We start from the raw sequence: 20,598 nt of genomic DNA, 5'->3' as shown, positions 1-20,598 counted from the left end.
CAAATAAATAAATTTATATATAATCAATATATAGTTAAAACAGTACAATAAATTAGCTTTCAACAAGTATTCTTCTGTTCAACATTATGATCAAGTCACTTCAGTAGTCAAATGAAAATAAATGTAAGCTTCTACTTAATAAAATGCCTGAAACATGCTGTTTTACAAGTTATTTAAATGTTCAAACATTATCCCGCCCTTAGGTTTCCCAACTTTTTATTACTTAGTAGATGAAATCACTAATCATCCTTGCAAAGAATGTTTAATAAAATGAAAAAATGCTCTTGTATAAAGAAAATATAAAACTCTTAATATATCAAACCTTTTCTAAATGAAACAAATAAAAATTGGAACTATTAACATACCAAAATGGTAACTGTAACTATTTAGGTGTCTGGGTTATGGATGATTTTTGTTTTTTATTAAAATATGTTTTCATATTTCCCCCCAAAGCATTTATACTTTTATAATTGGAAGAAAAGTGACTTTTTATTCTCCTAACAATTTATCCATGGTTCTGCAATTAATTCATTTTTTGTAACCAGGTATAGAAAAAAGTTAATATATATTTATTATTTGGGTTCAATAAATATTTTTCTTTAGTTTGGTTATTTTGTAAATATAACTCAGAATAGTTTAACTCCCTTTTCCTTAATACTCATCTCCTGTTAAGCATCTATATGCAAGAGACTGTACACTGAGCATCTATGGGCATAAAGCAAGTAAACATTCACCAAATAACTTGATATACTGAAACATATTTTATAACGTAGGAATTTTCTTATAGAAAGAAATTCTCAAAGTTCAAATATTTAAAAGACCATTGTGGTGACACGATGTGATTTAACACAAAAGCAGACCCACCTTCCACTGAGATTACACCCACATGTCGCCTTCGACTGTTCATTTCTGGTCCAAAGAACCAACTGTTTTTGTTGATAGAATAGCATTCGATACTGCGAAAGGGGTCACCCGATCCACCTCGACCACCTACACAAAATAGCACACCTAAAGGTAAAGCCACAAAATAGAGGTTAAAATCACAGCTCCCTAATTTTTTTTTTTTTTTTACAGCTTATTTTATTTTTATTTTTTATTTTTTGGCCATACCACACGGCTTGTGGGATGTTAGTTCCCTGACCAGGGATCGAACCCAGGCCCATGGCAGTGAGAGCATGGAGTTCTAACCACTGGACTGCCAGGAAATTCCCCCTAACTAAAAAAAAAAAAAAGATAAATAAGTGTGGAAAAAAACTTAGGAACTCAAAATTTTGATTAATGGGAATAAAAAAAGTTATTTGGATAGCATTTAATGTCATTATACCACTAAAAATCTAATTTTCTTTTTTTGCCCCTCATTTGAACTTTTCAAAGAATAGAATACATCAGTTATCTCAGCTTGTTAACATTCCAGTATAATACGGTTGAGATCCTCACCCATCCTGAAAAATTGCTCTTGCTAGTAAGGTCATGAAAAAATCCAACAAATTCATAAAGTTAATTTCTGACTGAATACAATTACAACATTTGATATACTGATAACCCTAGTTTTTTTGGAAACTCCTTAACTCTTGATTTCCATATCAAAGTCTCCTTTTCTCTCCAATCATTTTTCTCTTTTCTATGTTTTCTGTTTCATTCTCAGCCTACTTCTCACATACTTCATGCTTACACAGGAAAAGTTCAATCCTTCTACTTAAAATTCCATCTGTATCATAATGCCTTCCAATCTACATTTCTAAGCCACATTTCCACTTGATGTCCCAGAGGCACCTCAAACCCAACATAAAAGATCTCCCTTCCTCACCCACCTAAACAACCTCTTCCTTCCCTGAGGTGTCCTTTCTCTCCCTCGCTATTCCCACAGCCACTGTTAGTTCAGGCCCTCATCAGCTATTACTGCAAAATCTTGTTCTCTCTTATCACTTAGTACTCTTTTGCTTTCAGACTGTCAACTGAATAATCTAATTAAAAGGCTCTTTCAACAGCTTTTCATTACCTCCATCAGTAGTTCTTAAAAATTTTATTGAATGCCACTAAATTGTACATTTAAAAATGGCTAAAATGGCAATTTTTATGGTATATGTATTTTACCACAATTTTTTTTAACAAATCAAAACTTTATTCTGGGGACTTCCCTGGTGGCGCAGTGGTTAAGACTCCACACCCTCAATGCAGGGGGCCCAGGTTCGAACCCTGGTCAGGGAACTAGATCCCACATGCTGCAACTAGAAGATCCTGCATGCCGCAACAAAGATCCCGTGTGCTACAACTAAGACCCTACTCAGCCAAATTAAAAAAAAGAAAAAAAAAACTTTATTCTGATTCAGAATCATCAGAAGAGCTATTTTATAAAACAGAGATTGCTGGGCCTGACCCCTCCCCCACCAAGAGTTTGATTCAGTGGGTTTGGGGTAGGTCCAAAATTTTGAATTTTTAAAAACTTCCCAAGTGAATGCTCATGCTGCTGGTCAAGAGGCTACCACTTGCTTCACACTATGAGAACCACTGCTCTACAAGATAAAAACTTAGTAGAGCATAAAGGCCTTGCACTGTCCAACGCGATTTTCTCCCTCTCTTTCCCTTAATGTTTAAGCTCCTGCATCACCCATACAGTGATCATCCTCAACGTTCTGATAACAACTTTTGGTAACTCTCATTCATGTAATATACAGTATTGAAATGATTATGCTGATATCTGTCACCAGAGTCTAAGCGAGATTAAGATAGTGTGTTAAGCGCTTATGCACTAATAAAGACGAGCACAGTGCCTGGCGTGTACTAAACATTCAATATATGTAAAATAAACTGAATACCCTTTTCTCTAACTGGCACCCAGAAAAACATCTATTTATTATTCAAAACTAAGACTGGGGGTTATTTTCTCTATAAAACCTTTTCTGTCCCTTCCAAAGTAAAAATAACCACTCTTTTTGCTTCCCACTATACCTTTTGATTATATCAAAGTACCTTTAACACTTTATTGCATTTACTTATTCATATGTCTATTTCCCTAGATCAGACTGAAAGTTCTCTCAAAATAGGAACGGCTATAGTCTATTTGTGTGTTTACATTTCTAATGCCTAACCCAGAACCTGGCACATAGTAGGCACTTAATATATGTTTGCTGAATGACTACATACATGAATGACCAGAACTGCTTGTGCTATCTTTTCCAACCAATTCAGTGTTTTAAATCAGAGAAATTTAAAGTTGAAAGAGACTTTAAAGATCCTGCAGTCAAAATTATTTATAAACTGAGGCCTTCAGAGATTAAGAAATCTGCCCTAAATTACAGATGTTTTATGGCACAGCTGGAATTATAATTCCAGAATGTAATCCCAATTATTGATTAGATTTTAGTTAAGTGGACCCTAATATTTCAGCTACATAGGTCACCTAGGAACATGACATGGAAGGAAAAAAATTAAAATGAAGTAAGAAGATCACGACACAAATCCTTTCTCCACTGTTCTGTGTAGCCTTGGGCATCCTTTCACTCTCTCTGATTCTTAGTTTCCTCATCCATAAAATGGAATAACACCATCTTTCTCACAATAAGGATCAAATCCTTCACTAAAACCTACTCTATAAAGTTCTTGCAATCATGTAAGAGATCATGTATATGAGGGTCTAATACATTTGTCATATAACCTAGACTACCAAAATCTCTGAATTCAAGTCTGAATCTGAAGAATTAAATACCTTGACTTCTTGAAACAGGATTCACAACTAAAAATATCTACATTTCAAAAATTTAATACTTGAAATCAACCTATAAAAAAGGGAAAAATAAGCCATCATGTTAAACTATTTAGAAGAACTACTTCTTCATAGGCAGACCTACAACATTCAAATTTTCTTTATACTATCTAGATAAAGTCCCACTATTCATTACCATGTACTGCCTTTTGTTGTTTTTAGGCTAGTCCACGGATCTCTTTATTTAATAACCACATTAGGTCACAGCAGATGTACAGGAAGTCTCTGTTCAGAGTACTGATTCCAGAATTCACTGACCACATTTATTCTCCCTTATCTCACAAATACATTCTTTATAAAGAGTAACATAAGTGAACATAAAACTATTTTCTCAGGAAAATATGAAAGTCTGTAAATTATGGCAAATAAAGGCGAAACTGCATGCCTCCTCAAGTATAAGAGCTTTATATTCTGAGAGTTTAATGTGGTCTGTTATACTATTAACATTAGATGTATTAAGTACCTTTCTTTTGATGTGATAAAATGCAAAAACAAACATTTAAATATGCAATACGTGTTAAGCTCCATGTTTAGTACCAGGGATACAAAGTTATTAAGATATCTACCTGTCTCTGAAGGGCTCAAAACATGTCAAATAAATTTCAATGCAACACAGTAAGATGTGCAAACCAAGTGTCATTTAAGCAAAAATGACAGAGGATCTAATTCTGCCTAGAAGAATCAAAAAGACCCCCAAAGAAAAGATATTTCAGCAGTCTCTTCAGAGTGTATAGGTCTTGTTACAGCTTTTTAAAAAACTGGCTTATTGGTAAAACTATCTGAAATCATGCACAGTAAGAATTCATATATAACCTTACTTGCCAATTATTACTTTAAGACAATCAGATACTAATCATCTTACAATTAGGTTTGGGCAAACATAACCAACACTCAAATACAACAAAATTCCTTAGAGCAGAGTTGATAAAATGAGTAATTTAATTACCAGCAGTATGTTTCCTTGGGGTAGTCCGAATGGAGTATTCAAAGTCAGGTACTGCTCTGCTACTCAAGTGAAGGTGGTAATTTCTTGCTTCATCCAATAAATCTCTACATTTTAGATTTTGTTTGACAATCTGTTCTTTTGCCACAACACCCATAAGAAAATCAACCGGCAACAGCGGCAAACGAACCTAAGATTGTGAATAGTTGCAGATATAAAATTTAAGGTGCAATTGGACAGTTCATTCTTTACTTTCACTGAAGCATGTTCTCTTTTTAAAACTCATTTATTACCTTCTAAAATCTGAATGAAGCTCAATGTGCCAAGTTCTAAAGCAATTTCCAGTACTGGTCTGTACTAATGATATCTCAAAGGGATTTTTTAAATATTCAGGTTAAAAAGCAGGTAATAATCTTTCTAATTCAAATAAAACACATTCAGACTTATCCTTAAATGGTATAGTAAGTAGGAAAGAGTCAAAGCCATTTTCACATCATATTACATCAATGGATAATCTACACTTTTTATGATAAATGGAACATGCTGATTCGCTTTCATATCATTTCATTTCTATACACAATCTTATTCATCCCTACCTGTGCAAGTGTTTCATCCAACCATTTGGAATGATGCTGAGGATTGGCAAGAAGCCACTTGATGGCTGCACTATAGACCTGCTTTTCATTCTCAATATTTAGATCACTGGAGGACAAAAGCTTATGGAGATGCTGGGGTGACACACTTACAAAGTCTTCACACTCCACCACTTCAGGAAAATGCTCACAGGCATACTGATCTGCCATGTCCATTAAGTCTATTCGATTGTGACTTTCTGCAAAGGCTCTTACTGCCAGACAATTGGAGGGATGAAAATGTAACTTCATGTATTCACAACAAGCTCTAGCCACCAGTTCAACCTGTAGAATACAGGCTGCATATAAGAGAGGCTGGACATTGTCAACAGTCAAAGTGAGTCGTGAAGAATAGACAAATTTTACCAAGTCTTCTATTGCATCACCATCAAAATCTCTGATCTCAATCAGTGTTTGCTTGGCTTCAGCCATTTCAGAGAGAAACATAGCTCTGAAGTAGGGAATAACACAAGCCAATACCAGTTTGTGACAAGAGATTAGCTTTGAGCCAACCTGTTCAAAACAAAACAAAGAGAGACTCAGTTTAATATCAAAATTAGCCTGAGATCAGCATCAAGTACATGTTGTATAGCAGGGATAAAAACTCCAGACAAGTTTAGTGTATTTGTTTTAACAATGTAATCTTTTGTCACTTACTTTCAATCTAGGCCAATTTCTTAAAGTCAGGCAATTTTCTTCTTCCAAGTGAGAGTCAAATCTTTTATACATGTATCTATAATGTATATACCATAAACTATGATTTTTCTGTATTATCTCACATTTCAGAAGCATTTTGTGAATTAATGAGGCTAATAGCAAACATCACCTAGCACTTACTATGTATCAGGCACTATACTTTTTTTTTTTGGTCTAAGAGTCCTTTCTTTTTAAAAAAATTTTTTTCCAATTTTATTGACACACAATGTTGTATAAGTTTAAGGTATGCAGCATTATGATTTGATATATGTATATATTATGAAACAATTAGCACAGTAAGTTTTAGTAAACTATCCATCACCTCATATAATCTTTCTGATGAGAACTTTTAAGATCTACTCTCTTAGCAACTTTCAAATATACAACACAATACTGTTAACTACAGTTATCGTGTCAGGCACTATTCTAAGTGCTTTTCATATATTAACTCACTCGATTGTCCCAATGCCCCTATGAGTAGATACTATTATTATCCACAATTTATCAGTGAGAAAACTGAAGCAGAGTAAACAAATCAATGTTAGTATTTACTATGAGCTTAACTGAAGTTTTTTCATTTCCTATTTAAATCATTTTGAAATGATATTTTATAGAAATGTAATAAAGAACACTGAAATCTCACCACTTTGTTGAAAAATTAGATTGCTTCCAATAGTCTGCCATTACAAACACAGTAGTGAACTTTGTTGTAGGAGAATCTTTGTTTACATTCTCTATTATTTCCTAAAGATAAACTCCTAAAAATAGAAATGCTGCTTCAAAGGATAAGTACTATTTGGATACATACTACTAAATTGTCCATTTCTGATCCGTTTACAATATTTGTGCCATATTCTGAATGTTATCTTGTTAAGAAAAATCTGCCAATTCAATGTATGAAATATCTCATTGTTTTAGTTTACTTTTTACTAATATGATTGAATCATTCATAAATTTTGGACTACGTTTATTTCTTCTAAGAACTCTATGACTTTTTTTCTCATTTGTAAGAACTCCTCAGACATTTAGAATATTAGTCATTTGTCATATATACATTTCAAAACTTCTCTTTTATTAAGTATGCTTCAAAATTTTATTCACTCCCTATGGATTTTTATATAATCCAATCAATCTTTTTCCTTATGACTTCTGCCTTAGGTGCTATGCTTGAAATGGGAATCATTCTAACAGTCCATAAATATTTACAGGTATTTTTTCTAGTTTTATGTTTTTCACAAATCTATTTCCATCTGGAAGTTTTTGGTACTGAGAAGACAGATATCTTTTTTTATTGATGTATAGTTGCTGTACAATATTATATGTTACAGTTATTATGTACAATATACTGATTCACAATTTTTAAAGGTTATACTCCGTTTACAGTTTTAAAACATTGGCTATATTCCCCATGTTGTACAATATATCCTTGTACCTTATTTTATACACATAGTTTGTACCTCTTACTCATCATCTTTTTAACACAGTAGTTATCCAGTTTCCCCAGCACTTTATGTTAAATAATCAATGAGTACAAGTAATAGGATAGTAGTGTTTTAGCAATTATCCTGTTTCCATGTAACATTTTGATTACGTAATACACTTATAGTTGTGTTTCATTATTTGGGAACTAATTTTAAAATAATAACTCCTAAAGAAAAAGGCCTGAGGAATGTTACAATGTATAAAAGGTTTTGCTTATAAATGCTCCTTACCCAGCTTTTTTCACTAATGTAGAGGAAGAATGAATATCACTTATTTCAACAAGTACAAGATGATTGTTTCTGTTGGTTATACTATATTTACTTTGTTAAAATAATTTAGAAGGCAGGATTTAGAGTCTACTGAGATTCAAGCTGTAAACTATACTACAGCAGAAAGCTTGGCATGTTCTCAAATTCACATTAGCCCTAAAATGGGATCTGAAATCTGATATTAAACATTTAAAAAATAGTCTAAAAATATCTTTTTTTTTTTTTTTGGATCATCTGCATTGGCCACCACTGAGATTTAGTTTCTATGCAAATACTTGTAAATCTCACATGACGTAAACTTGCTCAATTAAACTACTTACAAAGACTCTATTACATAATAGTACTATAAAATAAGGTACTACAGGCGCGGCCAGAAAGGTGGCTGCCCCCTTGCCTGTCACGCACAGCACGTTCGTTGGGAAACTGGTGCTAAACCATTCATAGACGACTGCTTCTGGGTAGGGGTTTTATAGGTAGCAGAGCAGCTCCCTCGCTGCAATCTACTGAAAGTCAGCCCTCGACATAAGGTTTTGTGGTTTTTTTAGTTTGTTTTTTTTTTTTAAAGTACTACACTTTTCAGATAAACATCATTTTTACAATGCCTTCTCATCCAAGCTGTACAAATCAATGGCCCTCAAGCTATTTTCATGTTGTTTATAAGGTTCTGTCCCTCTGTAACTCATTTGATTCAAATAAACTAAAACGTGTATATTTAATATACACACACACACACAAAATCATACCGTTATGCACCGTTTTAGAATAAATACCCATCTTCTAAACAAGAAAATTTTAACAGATATATTCACAAATTTGGGGGAGAAAGTTTATAAACTGGTAATTCCCAGTTAAGGCCCTCATACTGTTTAATGATAAAATGCAAATTTATTCTTGTATGAGAATAAATTCTCGTTGCCTAAAATCCTTCGGTAGGAGTGACAGTGATTTAAAATGCTTCCTTACTCCCCTTGGACAATTTAAAGTTACTGTTATGGACTATGGCTGGTAACAGCAGTGTTTTCAGTTTTGTACTGAATTCTGGGAACATTGATTTTGACTGGAATAAAGGAATTGATACTTGGATGTTAGAGTTCTATAATGGCTGGACATTTTCTTTTGTTTTCTAAGTTTTGTGAATGTGGGGCTAATGCAAACTAACATTTTTGTAAAACTAAATAAATAAATAAATACCTATCTTAACTTTAAAAAGATCTTTGAGCCTTATATATGAAATAGGAACATCAAAAAATTTGGGCTTCTATGCATTCATTAACTTTCCTTTGACACTATGTAGTCTCATTATGTTCTTAAGAGTTTATTTCTAAATTTTTCTTCTCTGGTACATAAATATAAGTATCAGTTACCAAAAATATTTTATCAGAAATTTTAAAATGAAAGAAATCGAAGTCTAAAGACTAGATGTTTAAAATTGGGTGAAAAATACACAAACTACAAAATATTAGACATTATTATACCATTTAAAATCATATAAATACTACAGCATATGTCCTTGATACTAGGAAATTTTCTAATTTACATTTTTATTAGGTAAGTCAACATATGGATAATTCAAGATGCTCAGGGGAAAAGAAAACATGTCAAGCTTAAACCCAAGTAGTGAAATATGTAGAATATCAACATTAACATAATGATCCTTTATTTTTTAACAAAAGCTTGAAATACAAACCGCTAATCCAAACCTTGAGTAACTGTCCATGGATTAGCCAATAGGTATCAAAATACAATGAAACAGGGACTTCCCTGGTGGCGCAGTGGTTGGGAATCCACCTGCCAATGCAGGGGACACAGGTTCGATCCCTGGTCTGGGAAGATCCCACATGCCACGGAACAGCTAAGCCCATGAGCCACAACTATTGAGCCCATGTGCCGCCAACTACTGAAGCCCGAGCGCCTAGAACCTGTGCTCCGCAACAAGACAAGCCACTGCAATGAGAAGCCCGCACACTGAAACGAAGAGTAGCCCCTGCTCACCGCAACTAAGACCCAACACAGCCCAAAAAAAAAAAAATACAATGAAACAAAGGCTTTTGGATTAGTAAGGCACCTCACTTCCAACATGGGGATTTAGTGGGGAAGAGTACATGGGGAAGTCAAGCATCCTTAATTTTTATTGCTGATTCAACATTTAGGTCCAACCAAAAAAACTATATGACAAACTAAGTAGAATTCTATTTGAAAACAATAAATGACCGTCTGCTGAATTATGAGGTAAAATGAACTAAAAATGACATTAAAAAAAAACACTAAACAAAGAACATTAAAAATTCCATTAAGGGACTTCCCTGGTGGCACAGTGGTTAAGAATCCACCTGCCAACGCAGGGACATGGGTTCGAGCCCTGGTCCAGGAAGATTCCACATGCCGCAGAGCAACTAAGCCCATGCGCCACAACTACTGAGCCTACGCTCTAGAGCTCACTAGCCACAACTACTGAATCCCGTGTGCCTAGAGCCCGTGCTCCACAACAAGAGAAGCCACTGCAATGAGAAGCCCGCACACCACAACAAAGAGTAGAGAAAGCCTGCGCGCAGCAACAAAGACCCAACGCAGCCATAAATAAATTAATAAATAAATAAATTTATATATATATAAAAAATCCCATTAACTATCATCCCTGACTTTCAAAAGGAACCTATCTACTACCTTACATTAAAGGTCACTTACTTTTCAAGTTTTCTTTTTTCCCCTCAACTACAATATATATTTAATGTGTAAAATCAAGAAAATACAGAAAAATATAAGGGAAAAAATTTACTCACAATTCAACAAATACTGTCAACCTGTTGGTGTATTTACTTTTAACTTTTTCCCATGCATTTTGAAACATAATAGACTGTCCTGAACTTCGTCACCTTTTCCTAAGTTTCCGAAAACTTTCAACTCTTCATGCTTATTCTACACAGTGGATGTAACACAGTTTATTTATTGATATCAGCCATTAAGACAACTTTTCCATATTTTAAATATAAACAGTATCTTAGAACATGAAGTTTTTTCAGCATTTCAGAATACTTCCTTAAGATAAAATCTGAAAAGCAGAATTAATGAGTCAATAAATATAAGCTTTTTACAGCTCTTGATACATACTGCCAAACCATCCATGAAAAACAAGGAATGAATTTACATATCCATCAGCAGTGTTTGAGAATAATCCCTTCATCAAAATTTCAAAGCAATAAATAATGTTCAATATGTTGATAACTAAACAATTTTTCAACTGTTTTACTTCTTTGACATTTTTAGTACTTTAAAAAAATCTGGCAATCCTGTGAACTTCTTTTGCAAACTGTTGTTCTTACATAGATTTACTTCATTTCTAAGTATTAATTGTATAATCCCATTACCATGGATTGTTGAAAACAAACATACTAAATTTTTTTTTAAATTTATTTATTATTTATTTTTGGCTGTGTTGGGTCTTCGTTTCTGTGCGAGGGCTTTCTCTAGTTGTGGCAAGCGGGAGCCACTCTTCATCGCGATGCGCGGGCCTCTCACTATCGCGGCCTCTCTTGTTGCGGAGCACAGGCTCCAGACGCGCAGGCTCAGTAGTTGTGGCTCACGGGCCCAGTTGCTCCGTGGCATGTGGGATCTTCCCGGACCAGGGCTCGAACCCGTGTCCCCTAGCATTGGCAGGCAGACTCTCAACCACTGCGCCACCAGGGAAGCCCCTAAAATTTTTTAAATCATTAAAAACTAAAGTATATATCAGGTTGAAATGTTTACAATTATGCCACTTAACAGTAACTCAAGCTAAATGTTTGAGAACGATATTGAAATAAATGTATGGAAAACACACAGAACAGAAATAAAGACTGGAGGGGAAAAAGCCTATATACCCAAGTCTCCTTTAATGTACATTTATAAACTGTATTCTAATTTTTCAGCTTAATCCCTTGTAATTTTGCCCTTTTATCTCAATTAGCTACTCTTTTTCAATAATCCACCAATTTTATTCAGTCTGAGTAGCCATAAACATGTTTAATTGCCAGGTCAAGAAGGGGTTAAATGTATAAGACTCAATGTCTTGGCTTGTAGTGAACTACCATATCACAATGTCTAGTCACATTCACTGTTCTACAATCTTATCTCACTACGTTTACTTTAAAAACCTGCACAATAAAAATAATAACTTTTAGGTAGCATTTTGGGGGTCGAATAAACAAGGATCTATGGATATAAATACTCAAATATCCCTTCTTCTGAGCAACATTAAAAAAAAAATCAAAATACTGACTTACTATTTGAATGGACAAAAATAGAAGTGATCATTTTATTAGACGTCTTAACACAGAATGCTTAAGTGTTAAATATAAAATCACTTTCTCGGGCTTCCCTGGTGGCACAGTGGTTAAGGATCCGCCTGCCAATGCAGGCGACACGGGTTCAAGCCCTGGTCCAGGAAGATCCCACATGCAGCGGAGCAACTAAGCTCGTGCGCCACAACTACTGAACCTGTGCTCTAGAACCTGCGAGCCACAACTACTGAAGCCTGTGCGCCTAGAGCCTGTGTTCCACAACAAGAGAAGCCACCACAATGAGAAGCCTGCACACCACAACAAAGAGTGGCCCCCGCTCACCGCAGCTAAAGAAAGCCAGCGTGCAGCAACGAAGACCCAACACAGCCAAAAATAAAATAAATAAATTTATATTTTAAAAAAATCACTTTCTCCTTTATCATTTCTCTTTTATTAGATTATGCCTGCTCTCCAGTCAGGAGTTAACTGCTACATTTATAAGGATAACAATTTTATAACTTCTACCTCTTGGAAGTATACTACTATAATGCAGTTCAAACACTGTTTCTCTGCAATCTTTCAGAGCACTTTTTCTTACCTGATCTGTTGAAAGTTTTGACAGCAAATAATTAAAACACTTAGAGTCTTGAACGTGTTCATTAGAATCCTATAAATACTTGTTTTAAAAAAAAAAATCACAGAAACGTGCACTTTCAAAAAAAAAAAAAAAGCCAAACAACATGACTGAAACATAATCAGTGGTGGCATCAAGAGGTGATGTAAGGGACTGTCCTCCTCTAATAATCTCTATCAACTTCTTGAGGTAAAATTAACTATGATCTTTAACAAGGATAATGACATTTCCTCAAACTACATAAAGCATAAATAAAAGCATCTTTGTAGATGCTACTCTTGTTCATCTATGATGTATAGTTTAAGCATTATGAGACCTATGCAATACCCCTTTCAAGACAATTTCCCTCTGCCTTTTCCCCACCAAACCGTTGGCCTTAAGAACCTTCCCTCACACATAACTTTAGAGCTGCTACTAGATATATTGTTTTAAAATATTTTCACTAATAAATATACATAATAATATATAAACAAGTTTTACCTTTCCCTGGAATGACCTCAAGATTATATATAATCTCCTATGTGAAGCCTTTCCAATCACCTCTCAGACATAGTTAACAGATCCTCTCCTATGCTTCCATAAAAATATCATAAAATGACAATCACTAAATTGTATTTTAGTTAGCTGTGTATGTGCCTATCTCCAGATAAATTTCAAACTCCCTCAAAGCAAGTACAGCATATTATTCAGATTTATTTATACTCTCCATATACTAAGGTAAGACCTTAGTAAGTATCTGTTAAATGAGTTTGTTTTTCCAATATCAGTGCTCACTTTGGAATTTAAAAACACACTAATGGCCTTACATATGAACAATAAAACCAGTTTTGATAATTGTCTTTCTAAAATGCTTGTCCTAAAAGCAATAATGACCTAATGAAGCATACTAATAAAAAAAGGAGATGACTATATCAAAGTATAATCCTCAAGGTTATATGAATGTAAAAAGTGAAGTTTATATTGAACAGAGCATTATAAACTACCCATAATCCTACTTGGTTTAGTTGTTCTGTGACAGTTAAATTCTGAAAGTTTAAGAAATGTTGAATTAGAATTAAGAAACAAATCCAATAACAGACCTGCTAAAAGATTAAGCTACAATTCTTTCTAATGATAAGAACAGAATATACCGTAGCAGCATTATCTAATACTTTTGGAACAACAAGAATAGTACACATAATGATCCTAACAGCTGATTATTTATTGAATATTATGTACTGAGCACTGTTATAAGGACTTCACATGTTATCAATTCACTTATTCCTCACAAAAACCTAATCGTCATCATAATTTTACAGTTGAAAAAATAAAAATGATAGCTCCTTTAAATTAGTGAAGTTTCTCATTCCTAAATGACTTCTATCACTGCTTCAAACACAGTAATTTGGGGTTTCCACCACAGATTCTTTTTTCTTTTTTCCACCATAGAGTCTTCTGAGGTTTTCACTTCAACCTATTGCTGAAGTTACCCAATAAACAAAGAAAAGTTATGAGATTAGTTATCACTTGCCCTAAAATGGCTGTATCCTTACTTTTCACTTAAGAAAGTTTACATGCAGTAGCTAGTAAAAATTATTCTAAGATCCAATTATAAAATGTATACAATCAATAATATTCTATTTAATTATTTTCCAACATATATTGATTTGATGAACTGATAATTTATTAAATTCAAATAATCTATTTTACATTTTTATTTTTGCCAAATCCAGTGTGGGTCACTGAATTTCACACCATTCATGTTCTGTTGAAATTCAGAACAATGGCATTAGATTAAACATAATATACTATACAAATCAGGTGTTCTACACCTACAGTTTAGGTCTTCCTTCATTAAAATTTATACATGGCTATATTTCACATAAAGCTAGTAAAATTATTTAATAGTTTTCTTCTCAATATCTTAGTGTCCTTACATATTTGTAGGTCCTAATTAAAAGTTTAAGTAAAGAGAATATAGGTCATTTATTTACAGTATAACACTATACTCCTGGACATTCTGGGCCTAAAACTCAGAATTTATGCATTCAGTTTACAGACTTTTGCTGAGTGTCCCTGATCTGATTCTCTAAGGGTGTCCTCAATCCCCACAACTCTGAGCTCTAAGAACCTGACCTATCAGGAGCAGAAAGCAAAATCTAAAAGATCCCAAAGTGGCAAATCTCATGTGGAAAATGCTGCATGTATACATATAAATCCTCAAAAGAATTTAATATTACACTGAGAGATAAGAATAGTAAGAGGTACTTTAAATGAGCTATGAGAAACAATTAGAACACAGGCTCTTCAACACTGCTTTATCAATTATCCAACTTTATTAAAACTGTCCTTTGTAGCAGAGCAACGTGATCATATAGGCCCTTAGACAAAGTTTACTAAAGACTTTTTCATCCAAGTCTAAAAAACACTCTACTCCACTATCAGGTAAAAATAAACAATCTCACTTAAAGACGGTAATATTGAAATAGAGATTAAATTACGGGCATATTTTGGAGATACTGCAGGTTCAGTTCCAGACCACTGCAATAAAGCAAATATCTCAATAAAGCAAGTCACACGAATTTTTTGGTTTCCCGGTGCATATAAAAGTTATGTTTAGACTAAAAAACGCTAACCATCACCTGACAACTCAGTGCTGCCACAAACCTTCAATTTGTTTAAAACAAACAAAAAACACATTATCTGAGAAACACAATAAAGCAAAAAAGTGCAGAAAAACAAGATATGCTTACACCAGAATAGGAACACACAGTAAAACACTAGTGCAGCTACATATACAACCAAGAATTCTGACTTCTAACCAACATCAAGAGTAAGTGAATACATCAAGTTGTTTTTTTTTTGGCTGCGCCAGGCAGCATGCAGGATCTTAGTTCCCTGACCAGGGATCAAACCCATGTCCCCTGCAATGGAAGCATGGAGTCCTAACCACCAGACCACTAGGGAATTCCCAACATCAAGATTTTTTAATTCACAAGTTAAAAGCTAATTCCCTGGCGGTCCAGTGGTTAGGACTCCACACTTTCACTGAGGAGGGTGCAGGTTCGATCCCTGGTCAGGGAACTTAGATCCCGCAAGCCGTACGGTGCGGCCAAAAAAAAAAAAAAAAGCTTATCTGGTCAACAGCAATTTATCCATTTCACAAATAATAACTCTTTGTTGTTTTAGGGCTCCAGAACTTTCAGAAGTGAAACTAAGAAATAGTGAATATCAACATTTAATTAGTATAATAATTTTATCTTATGCTAGGCTCCCTTTACTTACCCTCCCTTATGTCCCTTCCCCTTCAATGTAAAAAAGGGTTGAAACTAAAACCATTCTGACTATAATAAGTAAAGCACTAAAAATTTGCCTTGTGTGGTTATAGAAACCTTTATTTTATATAATACACTGAAGAGGCTGAGGAAAGAAAAAAAGACAGTCTCACCTTCAATGTGATATCACAGAGTTCTCCATTTTCATAAAACTGAAGAAGAGAACCATGAAAATCTTTCCAAGCTTCATTTGCTTCAAAGATAAAGGAGTCTTCTCCATCACCATCACCAAGTGAAGATCTGTTCTTTATTTGCTGGTGCTGTTGCCTTTTCCCCTTTGTGAAGTGATTCCTAGCTTGTTTTGCATTCACAGGTTCTGAAGCCATTTGTAACACTCTTCTTTTAATACAGCTCTCTTCTCAAACATCCCATTTATTCTTTTGTAAAGGATGGGGAAAAGGCAGAAGGTAGATGCAGTCCATTAAACTTCAGACATTTTTCAAAACCTACTCAACTGCCATTGTCCAGTTAGCTGAGACTGAAAAAAAAATAACAAAACACACATAAAACAACCACTCAAAAAATGATTACTAGAAATTATAGTTTACCAATACCATATATGTAAAATGACCATATAAATCATTGTTGAAAGAAGAACAGGTGACTTTGTATTTTTACACTAAATGTCACATAAGCCACCTCAGCTAATTGTATCAGGGACTCCTTTAAAATCTAATTGGAAAATTGTGGGAAGATGGTGGAGTGGAAGTACAAGGAATCTGTCTCCCACACAGACAACAACTGCACTGACAGAATCTGTTTGATGTAACTATTTTGAAACTCTGGAGTCTGCTGAAGGATTACAACTTCCAGAAGACTTAGTAAATTACAGTTGACTTTGGTCAATTTCAGCTCTGTGTACAGTAGCAGCTGCCCACCCTCAGCCATGTGGCAAGCAGCTGTGCATGTGTTTCTGGAGCAGCTTGCACAGAGTTTGCAGGAGCCACAGTAGGCAAGAAGGACTCTATCCTCTGAATATCAGGGATCTCTCCTCTGATTGCTCACTACTGTTTCTGATCACAGAGGTGCAGACAAAGAGGTGGCCAGCCACTGTTACTGCACCTCCTCCCACTGTTGCAAGCCCCTCCCTCTCATCTGAAGTGACTTCCAGGATATTTTAAAGGCTGGTGCCCTTTACCGCTGCATTTTTCACTATTTCCCCTTTTGGGAGTAAGACACTAAAGACTAAGACATTAAAAAACAACTGCATATACAAGGAAAATTAGAAAGTGACCATGCATGCCCAGGAAAAGGCTCAGAAAAGACCTGAGAAGACTTTAAGTTTAAACCTCAAGCTGATCTTCAGCATAAAGACAGCCCACAACAGTTAAAAAAAAAAAAAAAAAAAAAAGCCAAACAATAACAAAAAAAACAACAAACCTTAAGGAATAGGGAAAAATCTGATTTTCAGAGTTACCACATTATTAGACTCAAATCTAGTATTTAACAACCGAAAAAAATCACAAGGCATACAAAGAAACAGAAAAGTATGGCCTATTCAAGGGGAAAAATAAATCAACAGAAACTGCCTCTGTCTAGTAAAAATGCCATTAGTTCCTTTTCTAAGACTTTAAAACAACTGTCTTGAAGATGCTCAAAGAACTAAAGGAAGATGTGAACAAAGTCATTTGTGTTAACAAAATGGAACTATCAAGAGAGAAACAGAAAACCTAAAAAGGAACCACAGAGAGATTATGGAACTGAAATATTAATAACTGAAATTAAAAATTCATTAGAGGGGGGCTTCCCTGGTGGCACAGTGGTTAAGAATCCGCTGCCAATGCAGGGGACACAGGTTCAAGCCTGGTCTGGGAAGATCTCACATGTCATGGAGCAACTAAGCCCGTGCGCCACAACTACTGAGACTACGCTCTAGAGCCCACTAGCCACAACTACTGAAGCCCATGCGCCTAGAGCCTGTGCTCCGCAACAAGAGAAGCCACTGCAATGAGATGCCCGTGCACCACAACAAAGAGTAGACCCCACTCACCACAACTAGAGAAAGCCCATGTGCAGCAATGAAGACCAAATGCAGCCAAAAATAAATAAATAAATATTTTTAAAAATTCATTAGAGGGATTTGAAGGCAGATCTGGGCAGGTAGAAAAAAGATTTAGCAAAGTTGAAGCTAAGACGATGAAAATTATCAAGTCTGACAAACAGAAAGATTGAAGAAACATAAACAGCACCTAAGGGACCTGTGGGACACCATCAAACAGATCAACATACATATCATGAGAGTCCTAGAAAGACAAAAGACAGAGAAGGGGGCAGAGAGAATATCTGAAGAAGTACTGGCTGAAAACTTCCCAAATTTAATGAAAGACATGAACATAAACATCCAAGAGACTCCAAAAAAGATGACCTCAAAGAGACCCACACCAAGACATATTATAATCAAACTTCCAAAAAGCTAAAGAGAGAATCTTGAAAACAAGAAGAGAAGTGAATCATCACATACCAGTGATCTCAATAAGATTATCAGCAGATTTCTCATCAGAAACTTTGGAGGCCAAAAGACAATGGGTGGATCTGTTAAAAGTACTAAAAGACAAAATGTGTCAATGAAGGATCTATATCCAGCAAAACTGTCCTTCAAAAGTGAGGGAGAAAGTAAGACACACCCAGATAAACAAAAGCTGAGGGAGTTCATGATCACTAGACCTGGTCTGCAACTCAAGGGAGACCTACAAGATGAAAGAGATGAAAGAACACTAGACAGTAACTCAAAGCCATATGAATATAAAAGTAAATACATGGGTAATTAGAAAAGCTAGTATTATTATAACAGTGGTTTGTAACTGTACTTTTTATATTTGAGAGACAAATACATTTTTAAAGAATTATTAATGTAAAAAGCTATTTTACTGTAATTTTGCTTTATTATACCAAATCATGTTTCCTACATAATTTAGAATACTTAAAATAATAAGTAAAAAATAGAACTTAAATAAAATTGAAATTAAACAATTTTAATAATTTGAATTTTTAGTTCATGTTTTTAGGCACACAATGTATAAAGATGTAATTTTGTGACATCAACAACTGAAAAAGGTAGAGATGAAACTGTAAAGAAGCAGAGTTTTTGTCTGTTATTGAAGCTAAACTAGTATAAATTCAAATTAGAGTATTATAATTTTAGGATGTTAAATGTAATCCTCATGATAACCACAAAGAAAATGCCTATAGAGTATACACATAAGAAAATAAGAAAGGAACTTAAACATTTCACTACAAAAAAAATCAACTAAACACAAAAGAAGACAGTAATACAGGAAATGAGGCTCAAAAAGCTCTAAGGCACATAGGAAACAAACAGCACAATACCAGAAATAAGTCCTTCCTAATCAGTAATTACTACAAAAATCAATGAATTAATAAACACTCCAATCAAAAGACAGAGATTGGCAGAATGAATAAAAACACATGATCCAATTATATGCTGTCTACACAAGACTCATTTGAGATCCAAAAACACAAACAGGTTGAAATGAAAAGGATTGAAAAAAATATTCCATGCAAACAGTAACCAAAAAAAGAGCCAAAGTGGCTACACTAGTATCAGACAAAAATAAGATTTTAAATAAAAAATGTTACAAGAAACAAAAAAGGACAGTATATATTAATAAAAGGTTCAACACAGCAAGAAGATACAATTATAAATATTTACATATATAATGACAAGTCATGAAAACATATGGAGCAAAAACTAAGAAATGAAGGGAGAAACAGACAGTTCTACAATAACAGTTGGAGACTTCAATACCCTACTCACAATAATGAACAAAACAACGAGACATAAGTATGGAAACAGAGAACTTAGCACAATAAACCAAGCAGATCTAACAGACATATACAGAACACTACCCAACAACAGGAGAATACACATTCTTCTCAAGTGCATGCACATGGGATGTTTTCCAGGAGAGATGACATATTAGGCCACAAATTAAGACTCAATAGATTTTAAAAGATAGATATACCAAGTATCTTCTCTAACCACAACACAATGAAGTTACAAATCAATAACAAAAAAGAAAAACGAAAAATTTACAAAATTGTGGAAGTTAACACAATTTTAGACAACTGATGGATCAAAGAAGAAATCACAGAGAAATTAGAAAATACTTAGAGACAAATGAAAACAAAAACACAACATACTAAAACATGAGATGCAGCGAAAGCTAAGCTAATTTCCCACTAAGGGGGAAATTTACAGTTTTAAACACATCAAAAAAAACCCCCAAAACATCAAATCAACAACCTAACTTTAAAACCTCAGGAACTAGAAAAAAGACAAATAAACTAAACCCAAACCTAGCAGAAGGAAGTAAATAATAAAGGTTTGAGCAAAGAGAAATTAAACAGAGAACAGAAAAACAATAGAGGAAAATCAATCAAGCCAAAAGTTGGTTCTCCGAAAAGATCAACAAAATTGACAAAACTTCAGCTAGACAGACTACGAAAAAAGAGAGGGACTTCCCTGGTGGTGCAGTGGTTAAGAATACGCCTGCCAAAGAAGGGAACATTGGTTCAATCCCTGGTCCGGGAAGATCCCATATGCCGTGGAGCAACTAAGCCCGTGTGCCACAACTACTGAGCCTGCGTT

General features: G+C 34.5%; 1 protein-coding gene across 8 annotated transcripts in view; it reads right to left on the bottom strand.

The window, feature by feature from the left end:
- The window catches only part of KLHL8 (kelch like family member 8), a 51,858-nt gene that overhangs the window by 12,177 nt on the left and 19,083 nt on the right, over positions 1 to 20,598 (bottom strand). For 4 of the 8 annotated variants that reach the window (XM_036853120.1, XM_036853122.1, XM_036853121.1 and 1 more), the window contains 4 exons: positions 16,103 to 16,467; positions 5,303 to 5,851; positions 4,710 to 4,896; positions 865 to 1,008 (listed from right to left, as the gene is read on the bottom strand). In XM_036853120.1, coding sequence (XP_036709015.1) covers positions 865 to 1,008; positions 4,710 to 4,896; positions 5,303 to 5,851; positions 16,103 to 16,315 — 1,093 coding nt within the window. In that variant the 5' untranslated portion in view covers positions 16,316 to 16,467. The remainder of the gene's footprint in view (positions 1 to 864; positions 1,009 to 4,709; positions 4,897 to 5,302; positions 5,852 to 16,102; positions 16,468 to 20,598) is intronic. The other 4 variants (XM_036853123.1, XM_036853124.1, XM_036853125.1 and 1 more) reach the window with 4 other exon arrangements.

The sequence above is a fragment of the Balaenoptera musculus genome, chromosome 5, assembly GCF_009873245.2.
Source record: "Balaenoptera musculus isolate JJ_BM4_2016_0621 chromosome 5, mBalMus1.pri.v3, whole genome shotgun sequence".
In the NCBI taxonomy this organism is placed as follows: Eukaryota; Metazoa; Chordata; class Mammalia; order Artiodactyla; family Balaenopteridae; genus Balaenoptera; species Balaenoptera musculus.
The sequence above is the reverse complement of the archived record's forward strand: the minus strand, read 5'-3'. Positions and strand labels throughout refer to the sequence as shown.